Source organism: Panthera tigris, chromosome D1 (genome assembly GCF_018350195.1).
Source record: "Panthera tigris isolate Pti1 chromosome D1, P.tigris_Pti1_mat1.1, whole genome shotgun sequence".
NCBI lineage: Eukaryota > Metazoa > Chordata > Mammalia > Carnivora > Felidae > Panthera > Panthera tigris.
Genome location: NC_056669.1, coordinates 109,905,926 through 109,922,666, shown reverse-complemented (window position 1 = coordinate 109,922,666; position 16,741 = coordinate 109,905,926). Strand labels below are relative to the sequence as shown.

The 16,741-nt window shown below is 57.4% G+C and overlaps 1 protein-coding gene across 1 annotated transcript in view; it reads right to left on the bottom strand.

The window, feature by feature from the left end:
• Positions 1-16,741, bottom strand: part of LRP5 (LDL receptor related protein 5) — a 102,200-nt gene that overhangs the window by 31,503 nt on the left and 53,956 nt on the right. The window contains exons 6-8 of the mRNA XM_042957788.1: positions 11,904-12,300; positions 10,292-10,463; positions 707-923 (exon numbers count right to left, since the gene is read on the bottom strand). Of these exons, the coding sequence (XP_042813722.1) occupies positions 707-923; positions 10,292-10,463; positions 11,904-12,300 (786 nt within the window). The remainder of the gene's footprint in view (positions 1-706; positions 924-10,291; positions 10,464-11,903; positions 12,301-16,741) is intronic.

Sequence of the window (16,741 nt, the reverse complement as noted above, 5' to 3'; positions counted from 1 at the left end):
ATGAGAGAGAGACAGAGAGACGAACCCAATTTCTCAACTTTAAATCATATCCCACGGAGACATCTTTTTTCCTAGCTGTTGGGTTTTATTTTTTGTTTTCTTTTCTTTTCTTTTTAAACACTCACAGGCGGGCCTCACCTTCGAAGGTGGATAATCAACACGTTTCAAAAGGCGACTGGTAAAACTAAGGGTACCAGTCCCATCGTCTCTTTACCAGGAGTGCGGGTCGTTGGACAGTAAGGCCCATCCCAGGGACAGAGAGGCACCCCATACCGCCCCACCTCACCGCCAGGCCGCTGCCCAGCTGCCCCTCTGCCAGGCAAACCTTGCCGCCCCCTGCTCCCCAAATTCCAAGCTCAGGTGACCTCCCTCGTGTTTCCAGGCCAGGCATCCCTAACATCCCAGCTCTGACCACTGCCTGTCTGCAGAGCTAAGGAGGGTCTCACCCACTAGACTGTGAGCTACTTGAGGGCAAGTGATGGATCCTCTCTGGTCATTCATTCATTCATTCATCCCCCAAAGGTCTGTTGAGCACCTCCGAGGTAGAGGTGCTGTACTAAGTACAGAGCCCCTGCCCCCATGGAGCCCAGAGACCCGCCCCTCCACCTCCCCTACCACACCCGGACGGGGGGGGGCCACAGCCTGCCGCTTCTCCCTTGTGCCAGTCGGCATGGCTGACCCGTGGCAGGAGGCTGACCACACTCACCGACAACCTTGGCCACGTTCACAGCCTTGAGCCCCATCAGGTCGGGCAGCTGGTCGATGATGACGTCCCGGGTGGCCTTGACCTTGTGCACACGCTCGATGCTGCGCCGTTGCCAGTCGGTCCAGTAGATGAAGTCCCCTAGCAGCGTGAACCCGAAAATGTGCGGGAGCTTGTCCTCCAGGAGCGTCCGCCTCTTGGTCCCGTCGACGTTGATCACCTGCGGGATGGCAGGCGCAGCTGTGAACCGGCCTCGGGCCTGGGCTGCCTGAAGTACGACAGCTCCCGGGATGCTCGGCTCTGCCCTCGCTGGGCCAGGATACAAAGCCGGGCGGCATGGTTCACTGGCCCAGCTGGACGGATGACCTCTGCGGTGACGGAGCTGGCTCAGGGCTCTCCCCGCAGCCTCCCCTACCTGGGTGCGGCCGCCGTGCCGACAGGTGTCCCCTCCCTTCCTGCTGGCAGCGGCTGCCTGCAGCACCAAAGTGCGGGCCTCCGACCAGGGGCGGGCTGTGACCACGTCTGCCCACACGCAGCTCTGGCAGACATCGGATCACTCTCTCGACACAGACTCGAGTTTCAAGAGGCTGGATTACTAACACGCCGTGGGCCCTGGGCAAGACCTTCCACTTGTCTGTGGACCGATTTCTTGCTTGGTCGGGACCAGACGAACTCTGAGTCTGATGACTTCTGGCCCTGAGTCTAAGCCTGTAGCTCTAAGACGCTCTCCATCGGCAGGCCCGCTACCGGCCATTTGCTCTGAGATAGAAAAACTCAATCTTTTTCTGGAAGAATCAGTGCTGAGGCAAAGCGTTGACCACAAAAGCCACAGAGGAGAAAACTACTGTCAGACGCCAAAACGCCTTAACCAACCGAAGCACACAAATGGGGTAAGATGTGATTCCGATGACAGGTGACCCTGCAGAAGCTGACGCTGAAAGGAAGACTCGACAGAAACACGACGGCGAGGCTCTCCGGCTCTCAGGCCAGGATGAAAGAGACATGATGAATGAAAGTCAGGTCCCAACAGGCCTCCCGCAGCCAGATTAGATTTCCAGCTCATCAAGAAAAGTGATAAATCCTCTGTTTCGCAGGTGGTGGGAACGTAAGACAGATCAAATTCATGCTGAACAGAAGAGACTTGGGTCCTCTGCTGTTGGACAGCAGAGGACAAAACTGCTTTGGTCACCTGGGAGGGGCAGGGAGCTCCACATCCAGCCCGGCCAGTCCCTGCACCCCGTGGACCTCACTTCTCCACCTGTAACTGAGAGGAGTGGCTGGGGTCACCCAGGGAACTTAACCAAAGAAAGAACAACGGCCGGGCCCCGATCGGAACCGGAAGGCCTGGCCCCAGTACGGATCCTGAATGCAGCTCCACACAGGTGGTCCCAACGTGCAGCCCAGGTGAGAACACCAGATTAGGTGATGCCCTTGACCATGAGCTGGGGAGCTGCCAGCCTCGCCCAGGAGGGAGCTCAGGTTGTATTGATTTCTGTGCCCACCTCTGGGCACTATTTCCGGCCCCTCTGGTTTCCCTCCTTCCTCAGCTGGGAATAACCAGGTCCGGGGAAGCAGTGGTCCACACGGACGGCACATTCACGCTACAAAGAAAATCATCGACAGCTAGAAAAAGAAAAAAATCACGACTCAAAGCTGTAATATACCAAAATGTCAATATTGCCTTTAAGAGATTTTTCTCTTCCTTCACTCTTTCCATATTTTCTCAACTTTCTTTAATAACGGAATTCCAGACATAAATAAATACACGTTCTATTGAACTCGGGCAAGAGAGTACATTTTTCCTGGCTCAGGAGCAATGAAAATGAGCCCACGGAGGACACGGGGCCAGCAAGGGTGATGGCGTTGGCTGCAGCCCGTCCTCTCTCCCTGCCTCTGCCCCTCCTCGGCCGCCCAGCTGCGCCCACCGCCAGGGAGGGGAAGGGTCCCGCACACTGAGAAGCCACTCTACGACCCCGATCATTTTCCATCCTGGCTGCAGAACCCACGAAGCACCTCGAAGGCTCTCCACCAAGACTCCTAATACTTGAAAAAAATTAACGATCCCAAAATGATTTTCTTATTAAAAAATTTTTTTTTAATGCTTATTTTTCAGAGAGAGAGAGAGACAGAGCATGAGTGGGGAGGGGCAGAGAGAGAGGGAGACACAGAATCTGAAACAGGCTCCGAGCTGTCAGCACAGAGCCCAATGCAGGGCTCAAACCCACAGACAGTGAGATCATGACCTGAGCTGAAGTCAGATGCTCACCGACTGAGCCACCCAGGCGCCCCCCCAAAGTGATTTTTTATGGCGGCTTTCAGCACACCATGAGCAAATCCAGACCATCCGTAAAAGTTAACTCTGCTGGACGGGGCCTTTAGCCAGTCCTGGAGCCCCAGAAGAGTTGGTCTACCGGGAGCACCCACGTCTCAATATTCCAAATTTCCTAGAGCCCTAAGTGGCGCTGAGGGTGGGGAGACAAGACACAGGGCACATGTCCATCTGACTCCTGCGAGGGTAACGCATCCACACGAAGTCAGGAATAACGGAATCGAGTCTGAACACCCGGGAATGTTGGAGCCAGGGGAGGGCATGGGAGACAGATTTTCCAGGTCAAGCGCTGACAAACTTTTCCTGCAAAGGATCATAAATATTTTCAGCTTTGCGGCCATATGGTCCTTGTAACGCCAAGAACAACCACAGGGAGTGTGTAAAGGAACAAGTGTGGCTGTGTTCCAGGAGAACATCGTTGGTGCAGAAAACAAAAATTACTTTCTGGACGCTGAAATGTGAATTTCGTGTCACTGTCACATGTCACGAAATAGCACTTTAATTATTTTTTTCAATCATTTAAAAGGATAAAAACCATTCTCAGTCTGAGAATGGTACAGAAACAGGCAATCTGGCCCACAGGCTGTAGTTTTCCCCCGCTCTAGAATAGAGGGGCCTGTGCCCTGGATTTTCAGGAAAAGAAACTAGTCGTTTTCAGGAAGTTACGGCAAAAATGCTCACGCAGATACCAAAGGCACCCGGGGGCCAAACTTGCTCTCTCTGACCCGTGGCTTCTGCCATCCTGTGCTTGGCCAACTCCACAGTCCCAAAGAAGCCCACGCTCAGCCCAGCACTGAGGGGAAGACGCCACACAGGTCTGTGGGAGGCCCACAAAATGTGGGCCCCAGAAAGTCACCTGGCTGTAGTTTCCTTACACCGAATCCTCTGTTTCCACTGACTTAGTCACGCAAAGAGATATGAGCCCAAGACCAACCCTTTGAAAGCACACGTTTATAGAAAAAAGGCTTCTGTCTTCTTAATAAAAAAAAATTTTTTTAACGTTTGTTTATTTTTGAGAGAGAGAGAGCATGAGCAGGGGAGGGGCAGAGAGAGGGAGACACAGAATCCGAAGCAGGCTCCAGGCTCCGAGCTGTCAGCACAGAGCCCGATGTGGGGCTCGAACTCCTGAACCGTGAGATCATGACCTGAGCACCCTAAGATTTCTGTTTTCTGATGGAATCATTATCACAGTCAGACATAAACCAGACATAAATTAAAACTGCCATGGTTATTTTGTTCCACGTAATAAAAAAGATCTTAGACACACACTTGCGTGCACGTGGCTCAGCTGCCGGGATGCCCTGTGCTCTAACTTCTTCCCTGGGGACGAGGGACACACAGCCAACAGGCCTCGAAACCATCACTCTCGCACTGAGTTTTTATTCTGGTGGCACCGGAAGTCGCCTCCATCGACTCAGGAAATGTCAGGAGCAGGGAGATGCATAGATTTTTAACTTCTCAGTCCGTGATTTACCCCCAGCCCGCCGGCCAGCCTGCCCTGCCTGGGTACTCTGTCTGAGAGCACCAGCAGATGTCAGCTGCACTGTCCCAGCCGGAGTGAGACAGCAGGGGGCCTCAGAGAGCCCAGACGATCCAGGGCCCCCAGCAAGTCCACGGCAAGCCACACGCTGGTGACAGGTGACACTTCATGCTGCAGAGACAGGCTGAAGAGCCGGGGCTGGGGGTCGGCCTGCAAGACCATCGTCAAGTCAGAGCAACCCAGAAGGAAAGAGCCGAGGAGGGAGCTTTACAGACGAAGCCTTCAAGGAGCGAGACCACTCCTCGCTTCTACTCAGTAACGGCTTAAACCACCCCCCCACGGACACACACCACAGAGCGTGCAGACGTGAGGCTGCTTCGCGCGTGTCCAGCCGTTTAAAAAACTTTTGTTTACCGTTTATTATCGAGAGACAGAGAGACACAGAGCGTGAGCAGGGGAGCGGTAGAGAGAGGGGGAGACACAGAATCCGAAGCAGGCTCCGGGCTCTGAGCTGTCAGCACAGCTGGGGCTCGAACTCACAAACTGTGAGATCATGACCTGAGCCGAAGTCGGTCGCGTAACCAACTGAGCCACCCAGGCGCCCCAGCCGTTTAAATGCTTTGCCTATTTCAGCGCTGATAATGGGTACAATTCCTCCCTCTACTCTTGAAACAGGAGGCACCAGAATCCGCACAAATAAGCTGGAGGAGAAGGCAGGGCATCAGAACAAGTGCGGCCAGAAAAGCAGCTGAGGCGCCGTCTGGGAAGCTTGAATGTCACCCCCCAGCACCCCGTCCCCTCTCCCCAGCGTCCCCCTGGAGCACTGACTGCCCCCGACGTGCTGCACTGTTGTCCCGTTATCCCGCGTCTACGCCCCCATCTAGGACACCCGCCCCCACCAGGGGGCCCTCTGTGCCCTGCTGCTCTCCCAGCACAAGGCGGCGTTCAGTAGACCCTGCAGAGTGAACAGGTGCTTGCCGAGGGGTGGGGACGTGATAGACGGCACTGTGATGTGACGGGAATTCTGTTCAGGGACCGGCTGAGCAGCCACGGGAAAGGGGCACCTGCCTGGACAGGGACGAGAGGAGGGGGCCCAGCAAGGGGCAAGTGGGAGCCACAGAGCGTGTGGGAGGGAATGATGGAAGGGCGTGGGAGCGAGCACTCCTGACACAGAGCCCGTGTGTCTTGAGTCCCCACCAGGGGTTAGCAGGCGACCCCCACACCAGCTGCACCCGAGAAAGCTCCCATCTGCTCTGGGAACAGCCACTCGCAAACAAGCGGAACGGCGATAATGGTGCTGATGACTCAGTGACTGAGCGGGAGCACCAGCACTGGACGGGCTTCGAAGGTGCTTCCAGCCCGGAGAGGCGGCCTCCGGCATTTAGGAAAGGCAGACGCAACACCGTGTGGCCAAGCGCAGGGGACAGAGACTCGTCCCCATGCACGAGGCCGCCGCACATGGCAGGAGGGAACTCCGGGCTTCCGAGGGAGGGGACCGGAGGGCAGCTGGGCACGGGGGCCCCGGCGGCACTCGGGACGGAAGGAGCTGCTGGCGGGAGGCCCCACGCTAGGCTGCCATGGGACTGGCGTCTGCCAGGAGGCACGGACAGAGAGAAGTGTGGGGCGGCGCAGCTCAGGTGAGAGAGAGCTCAGGGAGGCAGTGCGTCCGGTTGCTTTCACGAGCCAAGTGGACACCCCTGTGACCCAGGCCCTAGGAGCTGCAGCAGGTCCGAGGAGGGAAGTGCTCTCGCGGTTGGGAGCCCCGCAGGGCAGGGAGGAGAAGGGCGAATGCCCAAGCGGATGGTGGGAGGGGGGGGCGCGGCAGGCCTGGTCCTGAGAAAGGCTGAGCACGAGCTAAGGGCACCCACGGGGCAGGTGCCTCCAAACCCAAGGGCTCCAGACACAGGAAGAGGGTTAAGGAGGTGTCCCGGGGCATTCCTAGCCCAGAAGGGTGGGAAACTATGGGGCCGCTATGGGGACGGTGTCCACAGACCTCAGCCCCCGCCCATCCCGGAGGGCTCCAACCCGCTCGTGTTGGGGAGGTCGGGGCCGCCCCCCAGAGCGAGCCCGCCTGCCCCCATGGTGGGGGCCACCCCGTGACTCCCACCCATCGTGACGGCAGCCAGCTGGCCCCCTGAGGGGCTGGCCTGCACCTGACGTCCAGGACAGGTGTCACAGACACGGCCAGCAGGAGGCCCCACCGGGAGGGCAGTGCGGACTCTCCAGCGATTCAGCCTGTCCCATAAATCCCACGTACGTGCTGCTAATGCCATCCAGATGCCTCCCCGTCTGCTCAGGCCGGCATTTCCAGACCTTTGTTCTCCTCCCAATGCAGCTGATCCTATAAAGTCCTCCTCGGGGCCCGATGGCCTCTTCAAAGGGAGAGCCGGCTTATCACCGTCTAAAGTTCCTTTCTTCCAGTGCACACAACCCCGCCACACGGAACGCTTCCTCTCCGCCGGAACGACCCCACGACGTCTGCCCAAGGCCAGCACCCGGGCTCCTCAGCGTCTGGCTTGGCTGCTTCATTGTCACTGGACATAGTTTCTCGGAAGAATGACAGCCGTGGCTGTCCCAGCTTGGTTTCTACGTCCCCTGACCATGGAAAAGCAAACACATCGCCCCGCCCCTCGGCTGTTGCCCCCTGAAGCCCTCAAACTCTCCCGTGACCCCCAGCAGGGGCCTTCTGCACCTGGCCTGGGGGCCTGACCCAAAGGTCTGCCCTAAGGAACATCTGTTGGTCATATTCACCAAGATGGCCCGGCCCCGAGAACACGTGGCCAATTTCCTACCACGCTCGGGCCGCCTCCAAGGACGTTCACCTCTGGGTCTGGGGCAGGAAAAGACTCACCGAGTTGACCCGGAGGACGGTCTGCACGTCCATCCACGTCAGCGGCCCCCTTGGGGCAGAGGTGGAGGGGCGGTCGGGCACAAACCCCACAGCCGGGGTCAGCATTCCCAAAGCGTGTGTCACCAGAGCCACGGCGGGGAAAGAAAGGGACCCCGGATCATATAGTTGGAGAACACTTACCCAGCTGGTGCCCTCAGAGAAGCTCAGAGTATCAAAGGCCCCCCCCCCCCAACAGAAACCCTGCAGGGAGGTCACCACGCGTTTCCAGGTTTGCCTGACCCAAGATTCCCAAACGCTTCTGATTCCGCAGCCCCTGCCTTTAGGTTTTCTGGTGATTAGCTCCACAGGGATAGGTAACGGGATTGTGGTGCGTGTTCCTGGTTCGCCCGCGCAGCCGCTGTGCCCTCCGCTCCGTCCCCTACCCCTGGCCCGTCCCCATCTGCTGCCAGGCTGGCTGTTTTCAGTTCCTCTGGTTCCCTGTGAAACGGTGTTCCTACCTCTCCCCAGCCTTGCACCTCTGCCCATTCTACAAGGCGACGTTTATCTTCTGTATAGTAACCTGACATGTCTTAGGGCTTGGATGTTAGGTCTGTGGATTGATTCTAAAGGTGGAAAACCAGGGGCGCCTGGGCGGCTCAGCCAGTTCAGCATCCGACTCTTGATCTCGGCTCAGGTCACGATCTCATGGTTCGTGAGCTCGAGCCCAGCATCGGGCTCCTCGCCGACAGTGTGGAGCCTGCTTGGGATTCTGTCTCTCCCTCTCTATGCTCCTCCCCTGCTTTCTCCCAAAATAAATAAAAGTAAAAATAAAAAAATAAAAATAAAAATAAAAATAAAAATAATAAAAATAAAAGTAAAAATAAAAAATAAAAATAAAAATAGAAATAGAAATAAAAAAAATAAAAATAAAAAAAATAAAAATAATAAAAATAAAAATAAAAATAAAAATAAAAATAAAAATAAAAATAAAAATAAAAATAAAATAGGGGTGCCTGGGTGGCTTAGTCAGTTAAGCGTCTGACTTCGGCTCAGGTCATGATCTCACAGTCCATGAGTTCGAGCCCCGCGTCAGGCTCTGTGCTGACAGCTCAGAGCTTGGAGCCTGTTTCAGATTCTGTGTCTCCCTCTCTCTCTGCCCCTTCCCTGTTCATGTTCTGTCTCTCTCTGTCTCAAAAATAAATAAACGTTAAAAAAATTTAAAAATAAAAATAGAATAAAATAAAATAAAATAAAATACAATAAAATAAAATAAAGAAAAAGAAAGGAAAGAAAAATAAAAAATAAATAAAAGCAGAAACCTACTTACCACACGACTCTGAGCTAGGTACTGTCCCCCTGGACCTCCGTTTCTCATCCACAAATGGGGACCATGCCATATAGCTCAAAATACACGTGTCCATCCACAGGTGGATGGCCGATGTGGCCCATCCATACGATGGAACGCTATTCTACCATAAAAAGGAGTGACAGGAGGGCACGTCACATCGATGATCCCTGGAACACTGTGCTACGTGAGGAAGCCAGGCACAGAAGGCTGGCTGTCCTAGGACCGCAGTCACATGAAATGCCCAGGACAGGCAACTCCGTAGGGACAGACAGGAGATGCGTGGGTGCCAGGGACTGGGGAGGGGAGACTGGAGACTGGCTGCTTATTGGGTCCGGGGTCCTGGGTGATGAAAATGTTCCGGAACTAGAGAGTGATGATGGTCGCACAGCACCGTGAATGTCTTAGACGCCACTGAGTGGTACGCTTTGAGAACGTGAAAACCGTCATCTCGTGTCATGTTTGTTTTACCGCAGTTCACGACCCCAGCACGCCGCTGCGGGAGTAAACGGAGCAATGCCTGTAACGTGTCCAGCAACGTCAGCTGGACACACGCAGCCCCAGCCCGCTCCCAGGGGTGGTGGGGTCCGAGGAGACGAAGCCTCCTTGGCCGATCCCGCCGGAAACAAGGGTCTCGTCTGCAGGCTCAGAGGCTCAAGAAAAACTCCCTGTAGCAACAAGATCCCTTTAAAGATGGCCATTTGTAGGGAGTCCGACGGGAAATGGCCACTATTGCAACTGCTTGCGTCTGCCTGGGAGAGGCACCCACGCAGCCCCGAGCCCCCTTCACGGTCCTGCTCAGAAGTGTGGCTGGAAACTCTGCGATACAGACGCGCATCGGTGTCCTCACTCCCCCCCCCGCCTCCTGCAAGCTGCCTGGTGGGGGTCTCTCCGGGAAGCGTGAGGGGAGCAAAGGTGACCCCCCCAGGTGGTGATGCCTAAGGCTGTGATGGGACCAGAAGCAGATGAGGATGATCCAGAAGTGACTACGAGGGAGGGAGGTGTCCACGCTGAGGAGAGGCACGAACGTCAGGGGCTTCCCCGTGACAGGGACAAATTTAACTACCGTACCGCCAAGAGCACCTCAAAAAAATACACCCGTGAGCAAAAAGCAAGCTGCCAAAGAACACATCCACGACACGACTTACGTTAATCACACAGAATCACGCAGAACAAGACTGTAACATACTGTTCGCGGTAAAAGGAAAGGTCTTTTAACGCCTGGGAATGCCTCACCAAATTCAGGGTAGGGTCACCTCTAGCCTCCACTATGTTGGTAAGATTTTGTGTCTTAAGTGGGGCGCTGGACGTGTGCGTGTCATTTTTTGTATTTTGAAACAATTTAAGACCCTCGCGTGTCAGAAACGCACCCGAATACGTTATCTTTTCCAGGATCCCGTTTGACCAAATAGCAAAGCACAGACATCCACCTGAGGCCCGCCTGGTACACGTGATGGGCCACAGGGGCGGCCAGGCCTGGCTTCTGCCTACTACTCAGGGCTCGAGGACGGCCAGGCTGTGCCAGGCTGCACAGCCCATATTAACACAGCTTCATGAACCAGCGCCGCCCGGGGCTGGGAAGGGGGAGGCAGGGGATGACTCACCTCGATTTTGTCCGTCTTGGCATCTCCCCAGTACAGCTTTCCCTCCTGTAGGTCCAGGGCCAAGCCGTTGGGCCAGCCGAGGGAGGTGTTCACCAGGACGTGCCGCTCCTGCCCATCCAGGTTGGCGCACTCAATTTTGGGGTTTTCCCCCCAGTCTGTCCAGTACATAAGGCTGGAGAAGAAGAACAGGTCCTTAAAACACTGTCTTGTCCCTGCTGCGTCCCCAGGGCCGAGGACACCACCCTCCCCCCGCCCATAGGAGGCGCTCAGGAGACGCTGGCTAACTGCAGAGATGGGCACCGAGCCCCGCACGCAGGACCAGGGGCTCCGCAGAGAACAGCGGTGCCCCAGCGTGGGCTTAAACTGCACAGGGTCCTTGGGTTCATCTCCCGCTCAGACGCCCTGCTGAGAGACCCAAGGCTGGACGGGCTGAACGTCAAGGAGGAGGAAGGGGTGGAGTAGAACCTTCTTCAAGCAGCTGACGGGCTCCCGTGTGCAAAGCGCAGGCTCCAGAGGCAGACAGGCGGACAGCCCCAGCTCTGCCAGCGGGCACCTGGAGCGGGTCACTCCACGTCCTGAGCCTCAGCCCCCAGGGAAGTGACAGAAGCGCCCGACGCCCAGTGGGTGCTCCGCGGACGGCAGCCACGGCCACGTAACCACGGTCACCATCGCCGCGGCTCTGCCAGTCCCCACGAGGGACAGCTCCCAGGTGTGCCCTCCCCGGCCGCCTCCCTCTGTCCTTCCAGCTCCTCCAGGCCATCTCCAGGACGCTGTCCCACATCCGGCCCAGAGGGCAGGAGGCTTCCCCAGCGGACCCTCGCTCCACCCCACCCCTCCCGCCCCCCAGGCAGGAGCTCCAACTGTTCCTCCTCCCTCAGGGTCTGCCAGGTTCACGGTCCTGGTCATGAGCCCCCAGGAAGGGCGCTGCTACCCTCTGAGCTGCTGAGGATGTCAGAAGGGCTCCTACATCGACTGACAAGCTGTTTTCGCAGAATCCTAGAACGGAAAGTTGGAGCCACATGGCCAGATCGAATCCCAACCTCCTGGCTGCGTGACCTGGGCCAAGCCCGTTAACCTCTCTGGGCTTTAGCCTCCTTCACTGTACAACTGTACCTGCCTCTCAGGGTAGGGGTGGGAGGAGGAGGTAAAGATTCAGTGTGTGTGCTGAGCTCAGAAGAGGCCCGGCCCCCCGTACGTAACAAGTAAGGGCCATCGCTTCGGTTACCGTTATCAGCCTAGAAATCACCCTGGTGAACTGTTCCGTTTTACAGGTGAGAAGGGCGAAGCCCGTGGGAAGAAATGACTTGCCCAAGCTCTCGGGGCCCTCCGTACGTGAACACAACAGCCCGTGTCAGACCTTCTGAGAGTCTGGTCCCCGGACGGGCAGGAGCAGAACCCAGGGGCTCGTTAGAAACTCAAGTTCTCGGGCCCCGCCCTAGCCCTCCTGAAACAGAAATCTGGGCAGAGGGCCCAGCCACCTGCATTTAAATAAGCCCTCCTCCAGGGGATTCTGATGCAGGAGACAGTTCCAAAACCACTAGTCTCTCTCGCTTCTGGTCAGCCTGCCTCCCAGCCCCAGCCAGGTGGGAGGTCCACCCGCCCCCAGCCTTACCCCATCACGGGGTGCAGCACAATGGCCCGGGGCTCGTCCAGGTCCTCGGACACCAGGATCTTGCGGGAGGTGCCGTTGAGGCGCGTCACCTCGATGCGGTCGGTGCCCGTGTCCGTCCAGTAGAGGTTACGGGCCACCCAGTCGACCGCGATGCCATCTGGGTCGTTGATCTCGGTGTTGACCAGCGTCTGGGCGCCAGAGCCGTCCAGGTACGCCCTGCGGATGGCCCGCACCTCGTCGTCCGTCCAGTACACGTAGCCTTCCAGCGGGTCGTAGTCGATGGCGATGGCGTGCCGGATGTCGTCCACCTGGAGCACGATGTCGGTGAAGTCCGGCGTGTCCAGCGAGATCCTCCGCAGGTCCGTCCGCCGGGCCAGCAACAGCACCTCCTCGGCCCCTGTGGATGGCCAAGCAGTGGGGGTCAGAGGCCCGCAGCAGGGCAGCAGTGGGCACGGCAGGGGAGGGGCTCAGCCAGGCCCCCGAGGTCAGGGCTTCCTCGCAGGTGATCCTCGGTAACATTCGCCGAGGTCCCCCTACATGGTCACCAGTTCATCTTTGTGAGGGCTCTGAGGCCAGCACCATCTTCTAGATGAGACCATACAGACACAGAGAGGTCAAGCAACCTGCTGAGAGCCACACAGCCACCTGGCTTCAACCACTGTGTAAGAGCTGCTTCCCACTCGGTCCCCCTTCTCCCCTGCAAGCCCCTCTCCGGGCCACAAATCAGTTCCAAATACAAGTCCCACGGAGGCACTGGGCTCTAGACGGCAACTGCCAGCCATGCTTCTCAGAGCCCCGGCGGGGCCCCACCTTCCACAGGCCCAACTTTCATGGCTCAGTCAGATGCCACTTCTTCCCTGAGGCCCTCCCCCCACGCACCCCTCGGGAGCAGCTTCATGCCAGCTAACTGCCTCTGGCCACGTGCCTCATCTAACCACACACGACACTGCACGAGGGGGGCTACCCCACCGACAAGGGGGAGCTCCCTGGGGGCTCCCCTGACACCCCCATGGCTATAAACAATCCACCTCTGCCCTGGACCCTCCCTGCTGGCACTTGTCAGAACTCCCCAGAGAAACAGCACACGCGGCCTCATGCTGCACCCCTGGCCTGGACACTCCCTCAGAGCTGGGTCACTGTCCATGCGTTCATTCTGGTCCTTTCTGGTCTCCAGGACCCAGAAAACCAGGATTAGGCCCAGAGACCACTTCTGGAACTTTGGGACCACCTGCCTGGTTTGACGAAAGGCCCAGAACGGGGAAGGACCCACCTCAAGTGGGGCGGCAGGATGGGGACACGGACGGAACGAGTTGAGCACATCTGTCAAACTCAGGCCCCCCGGGCCCAGCCTCTGCAGCCAGCCGCCCGGTCGGGCCACAGCCCTCAAAGAGCACACGGTCCCCTGTACCCAGCGCCAGCTTCTTGCCCCAGCGGCAGGGCCCCTGGAAGCCGGTGCCTTGCAGAGTCCATCTGGGGCCCCCGGCCTTGCATCTCGAGTTAAGGACTGTCCTGCTCCAAGGCCCAGAGCTCCTAATCCGAGTCCTCCACTAGAGGGCGTACACGCGGCAGCAATGTCTCTATCAGCCCAGGGCTGGGAAACTGAGGCAGGCAGTGCTCAGAAGGTACCCCAAGTGCCTGCGTATGCTGGAAACCTCTGAGAGCTAAACTCAGATTTGGTCCCAGTTTGGTGTGTGTTGGAGGGAGGGAGGGTAGAATTCTGAATTTCAACGAATTGTCTTCCCCTGGGCCCCAATCCTACTATGTGGTGTTGACATCTGACCAGTCCTTCAAGGCCCAGGTCACACACCTCCTCCTCCTCTAGGAAGCTGTTCCTGCCTCCCCCAGCCTAATGGATGAGCTGACCACACACACACACACACACACACACACACACACACACACACACACCCTGCCATTCTGGCACATGTCCCCTTAGCTCTCTGCAGTCCCCAAAGCCACACCCAGAGCAGATACTGACATCCTAGGACAAGCAGGGAGAATGCAGGGCAGAAACTTCCTGGCCCTGCTCCCACTGTGTGACTCTGGGCAGGTCCCTGACCCTCTCTGGGCTTTGGTCTCCTCGTCGAAAATGAAAAATCAGCCCAACCTGATGGTGTCCGACTTCCTGTCTAGCTCTGACATCAAGGGAACCACAGACGGACCTCCACGGAGGGCGCTGGCTTCATCTGCCACCACGGAGGGAAGGGGGAAGCCTGCCAGGGCACGGCCAAGAGGGCATCTGCACAACTGTCCAGAGGCTGCCGAGCTCCCAAGCCAAGACTGAGGCAGCTCACTGTGCAAGACGGAAGGCTGTGTGTCAAACCCCACTGACTTCAGGTAGCACTTCCTCCCCAGAGAAAACACTGGCTCCCCGAGGGAAAGCGATACTCGGTCCTGAAACACACGTGGAGACTGTTTCCCCCACCCCTGTTTGCATGACCCTTCAGACACAATCACCTACAACAGCATAATCCTTGGGCACCTGGGTGGCTGGTTGGTTAAGCGTCCGACTTCGGCTCAGGTCATGATCTCGTGGTTCGTGAGTTCGAGCCCCGCGTCGGGCTCTGTGCTGATGGCTCAGGGTCTGGCACCTGCTTCGGATTCTGTGTCTCCCTCCCTCTTTCTCTCTCTCTCTCTCTCTCTCTCTCTCTCTTTCTCTCTCTGCCCCTCCCCCACTCATACACACACTCTCTCTCTCTCTCAAAAATAAATAAACATGAAAAACAAATTTTTAATAAATAAAAAAATAAAAATAAAATAGCACGATCCTCACACCCTGTCCCGGAGGTATGACCGTGTCCCTTTTTACTGATGAGGAACTGGATGCACAGAGAGGGTAAGCTCCCCACTCAAGGGCACACAGCAGCGAGTGGGAAAATAAGGCGGCACAAACGCGTCAATCCCTGAGGCACAGACAAGAAGCCGGAGGCAGGTGTGCCTTCCAGCTTGGCTCAGTCACCCCACCGGCATCTCTGTAGGCGGCTGTTTCACGCAGGCCCTGGACCAGGCGCTGGGGGCGGGGGTGGACGGAACAGATGCGGATCCAACCCCCACGGTGCTCCTGAGATCACAGGGCAGAGGCCTTCGGTGAGGGAAGACCATCCGCGAACAGGCACTAGGAAGGAGAGCAGGGGTTTCAGGAGGCCTCCAAAGGGGGCCGGCTGAGACTGAGAGGTCCGGCCTTCAACTCCCAGAACCCCAGATTCCTGTGGCTGTGACCCTGATTCCAGACCCCTCAGGGGCAAAAGTGTGCCCGGCCCCAGCCCTCCTCCAGCACACCCCACCACTGGGGAACCCCATTACCAGCATCCCTTAAAATTAAGTCTCTGTAGCTGAGGCAGTAATTAAACGCTGAGATAAAACCGTAGGTGATAATTGACTCCAAGGGGGGGGGTGTCTGACACCCCTTGGGCTGCAGAGCCTTTGAAGTTTTTATTTGAGCTTTATCTAGAAGAATGCAGAGAGCAGAGTCGGGGAGGCGGTCGAGTGCTCTGTCCAGGGCCAGGCCAGCGGTGGGCAACTGCGGACAGAGAACCGCTGGCCTGGGCTCTGCTGGCCGCTGGCCGAGCTGCTGCTCACAGATGGCCTCCGAGGTTGTCTGCAGCGAGGTCTGAGCGGCCTCGGGCCACCTGGGGTGGGCGCAGGGCACTGGGCCGGGCCCCGAGAGGGGGAGGCCCGCCCCCTCCCTAGAACCAGACGCGGCTCCCGGGTAGGAGTTTGTTTAAACTGTTGAGAAACTAACAGTTTGGCCAAATGGTTTTCTCTGGGGTTGTTTAAATAAAGAGCCTGCCCCACAGTGCTGCCGAGGAAAGTGAAACCTCTCCCTTGCTGGCTGGGCAGCGGTCCCCAGAGCCTCCTTAGGGCGGGCTCCTGACCTCTCCCCTTCCTCCCTGCACACACACACGCAGGAAAGAAGGGCAACACCCCTGTCTTGGGGCCAAGTGCGGGGCATGGGGCGCAGGCCAGGCGGGGGCACGGCCTTCCTGAGAGCGAGTGTTCTGAAAACAAAAAAGCAGACCCGAGGCCTGGCCCAATGTCACGGGCACGTCAAGCTCAACACCGTCCCTGCCTGCCAACATCCATCTGGACGAAGCCGCCCTCCATCACAGGGCGCTGTCCCTGTGCCAGGCCCAAGGTCATAGAGACGAGGCGAGATGCAGGAAGGGGCTGCGGGAACACAGCAGCACGCACTGGGTGGCTTCTGACAGCAGAAACGGATGCCTTCACGATTCTGGAGGACAGAAGTGAAAAACCCAGCTGCTGGCTGGGCCACGCTCTCTCCGAAGGCTCCAGGGGAAACTTCCTGGTCTCTTTCAGCTTCTGGCGGTGGATGCTCCTTGGCTTGTGGATTTACCGCTGCAACCTCAGCCTCTGTCTTCATACAGCCTCCTCCCCTGTGTTTGTGTGTCTAAATTTCCCTTTTATAAGGTCACCAGCCATTGGATTGGAGGCCTGCCCTACTCCAGTGTGACTTCACTTTAATGTGGTTACACCTGCAAAGACCCTATTTCCAAGTTAGGTCACACTCGCAGGGTCTGGGGATCCAACAGGTCTTTGGTGGGGGGACATGATTCAACCCATAAGAGGTGGGGAGCAGAGGGTGAGAGGAACATTCAATGCAAGGACAGGCAGGTTCGGGTTGGGGGGAGGACTCCGGGAAGAAGGGGGCGTTTGGGGCAACAGCATAGAGACCAGAGCATGCCGGGCCGTTTCTGCAGCTGGAACGGGCAGGAACGGGGCTGACCCACCGACACCTCCGGCGAGTCTGATCTGAGCTTGGAGGCCAGGTGCTTGCTAAGAGGTTGACCTGGCCCAGCATCCTGTGCAGGCCGCCGGGC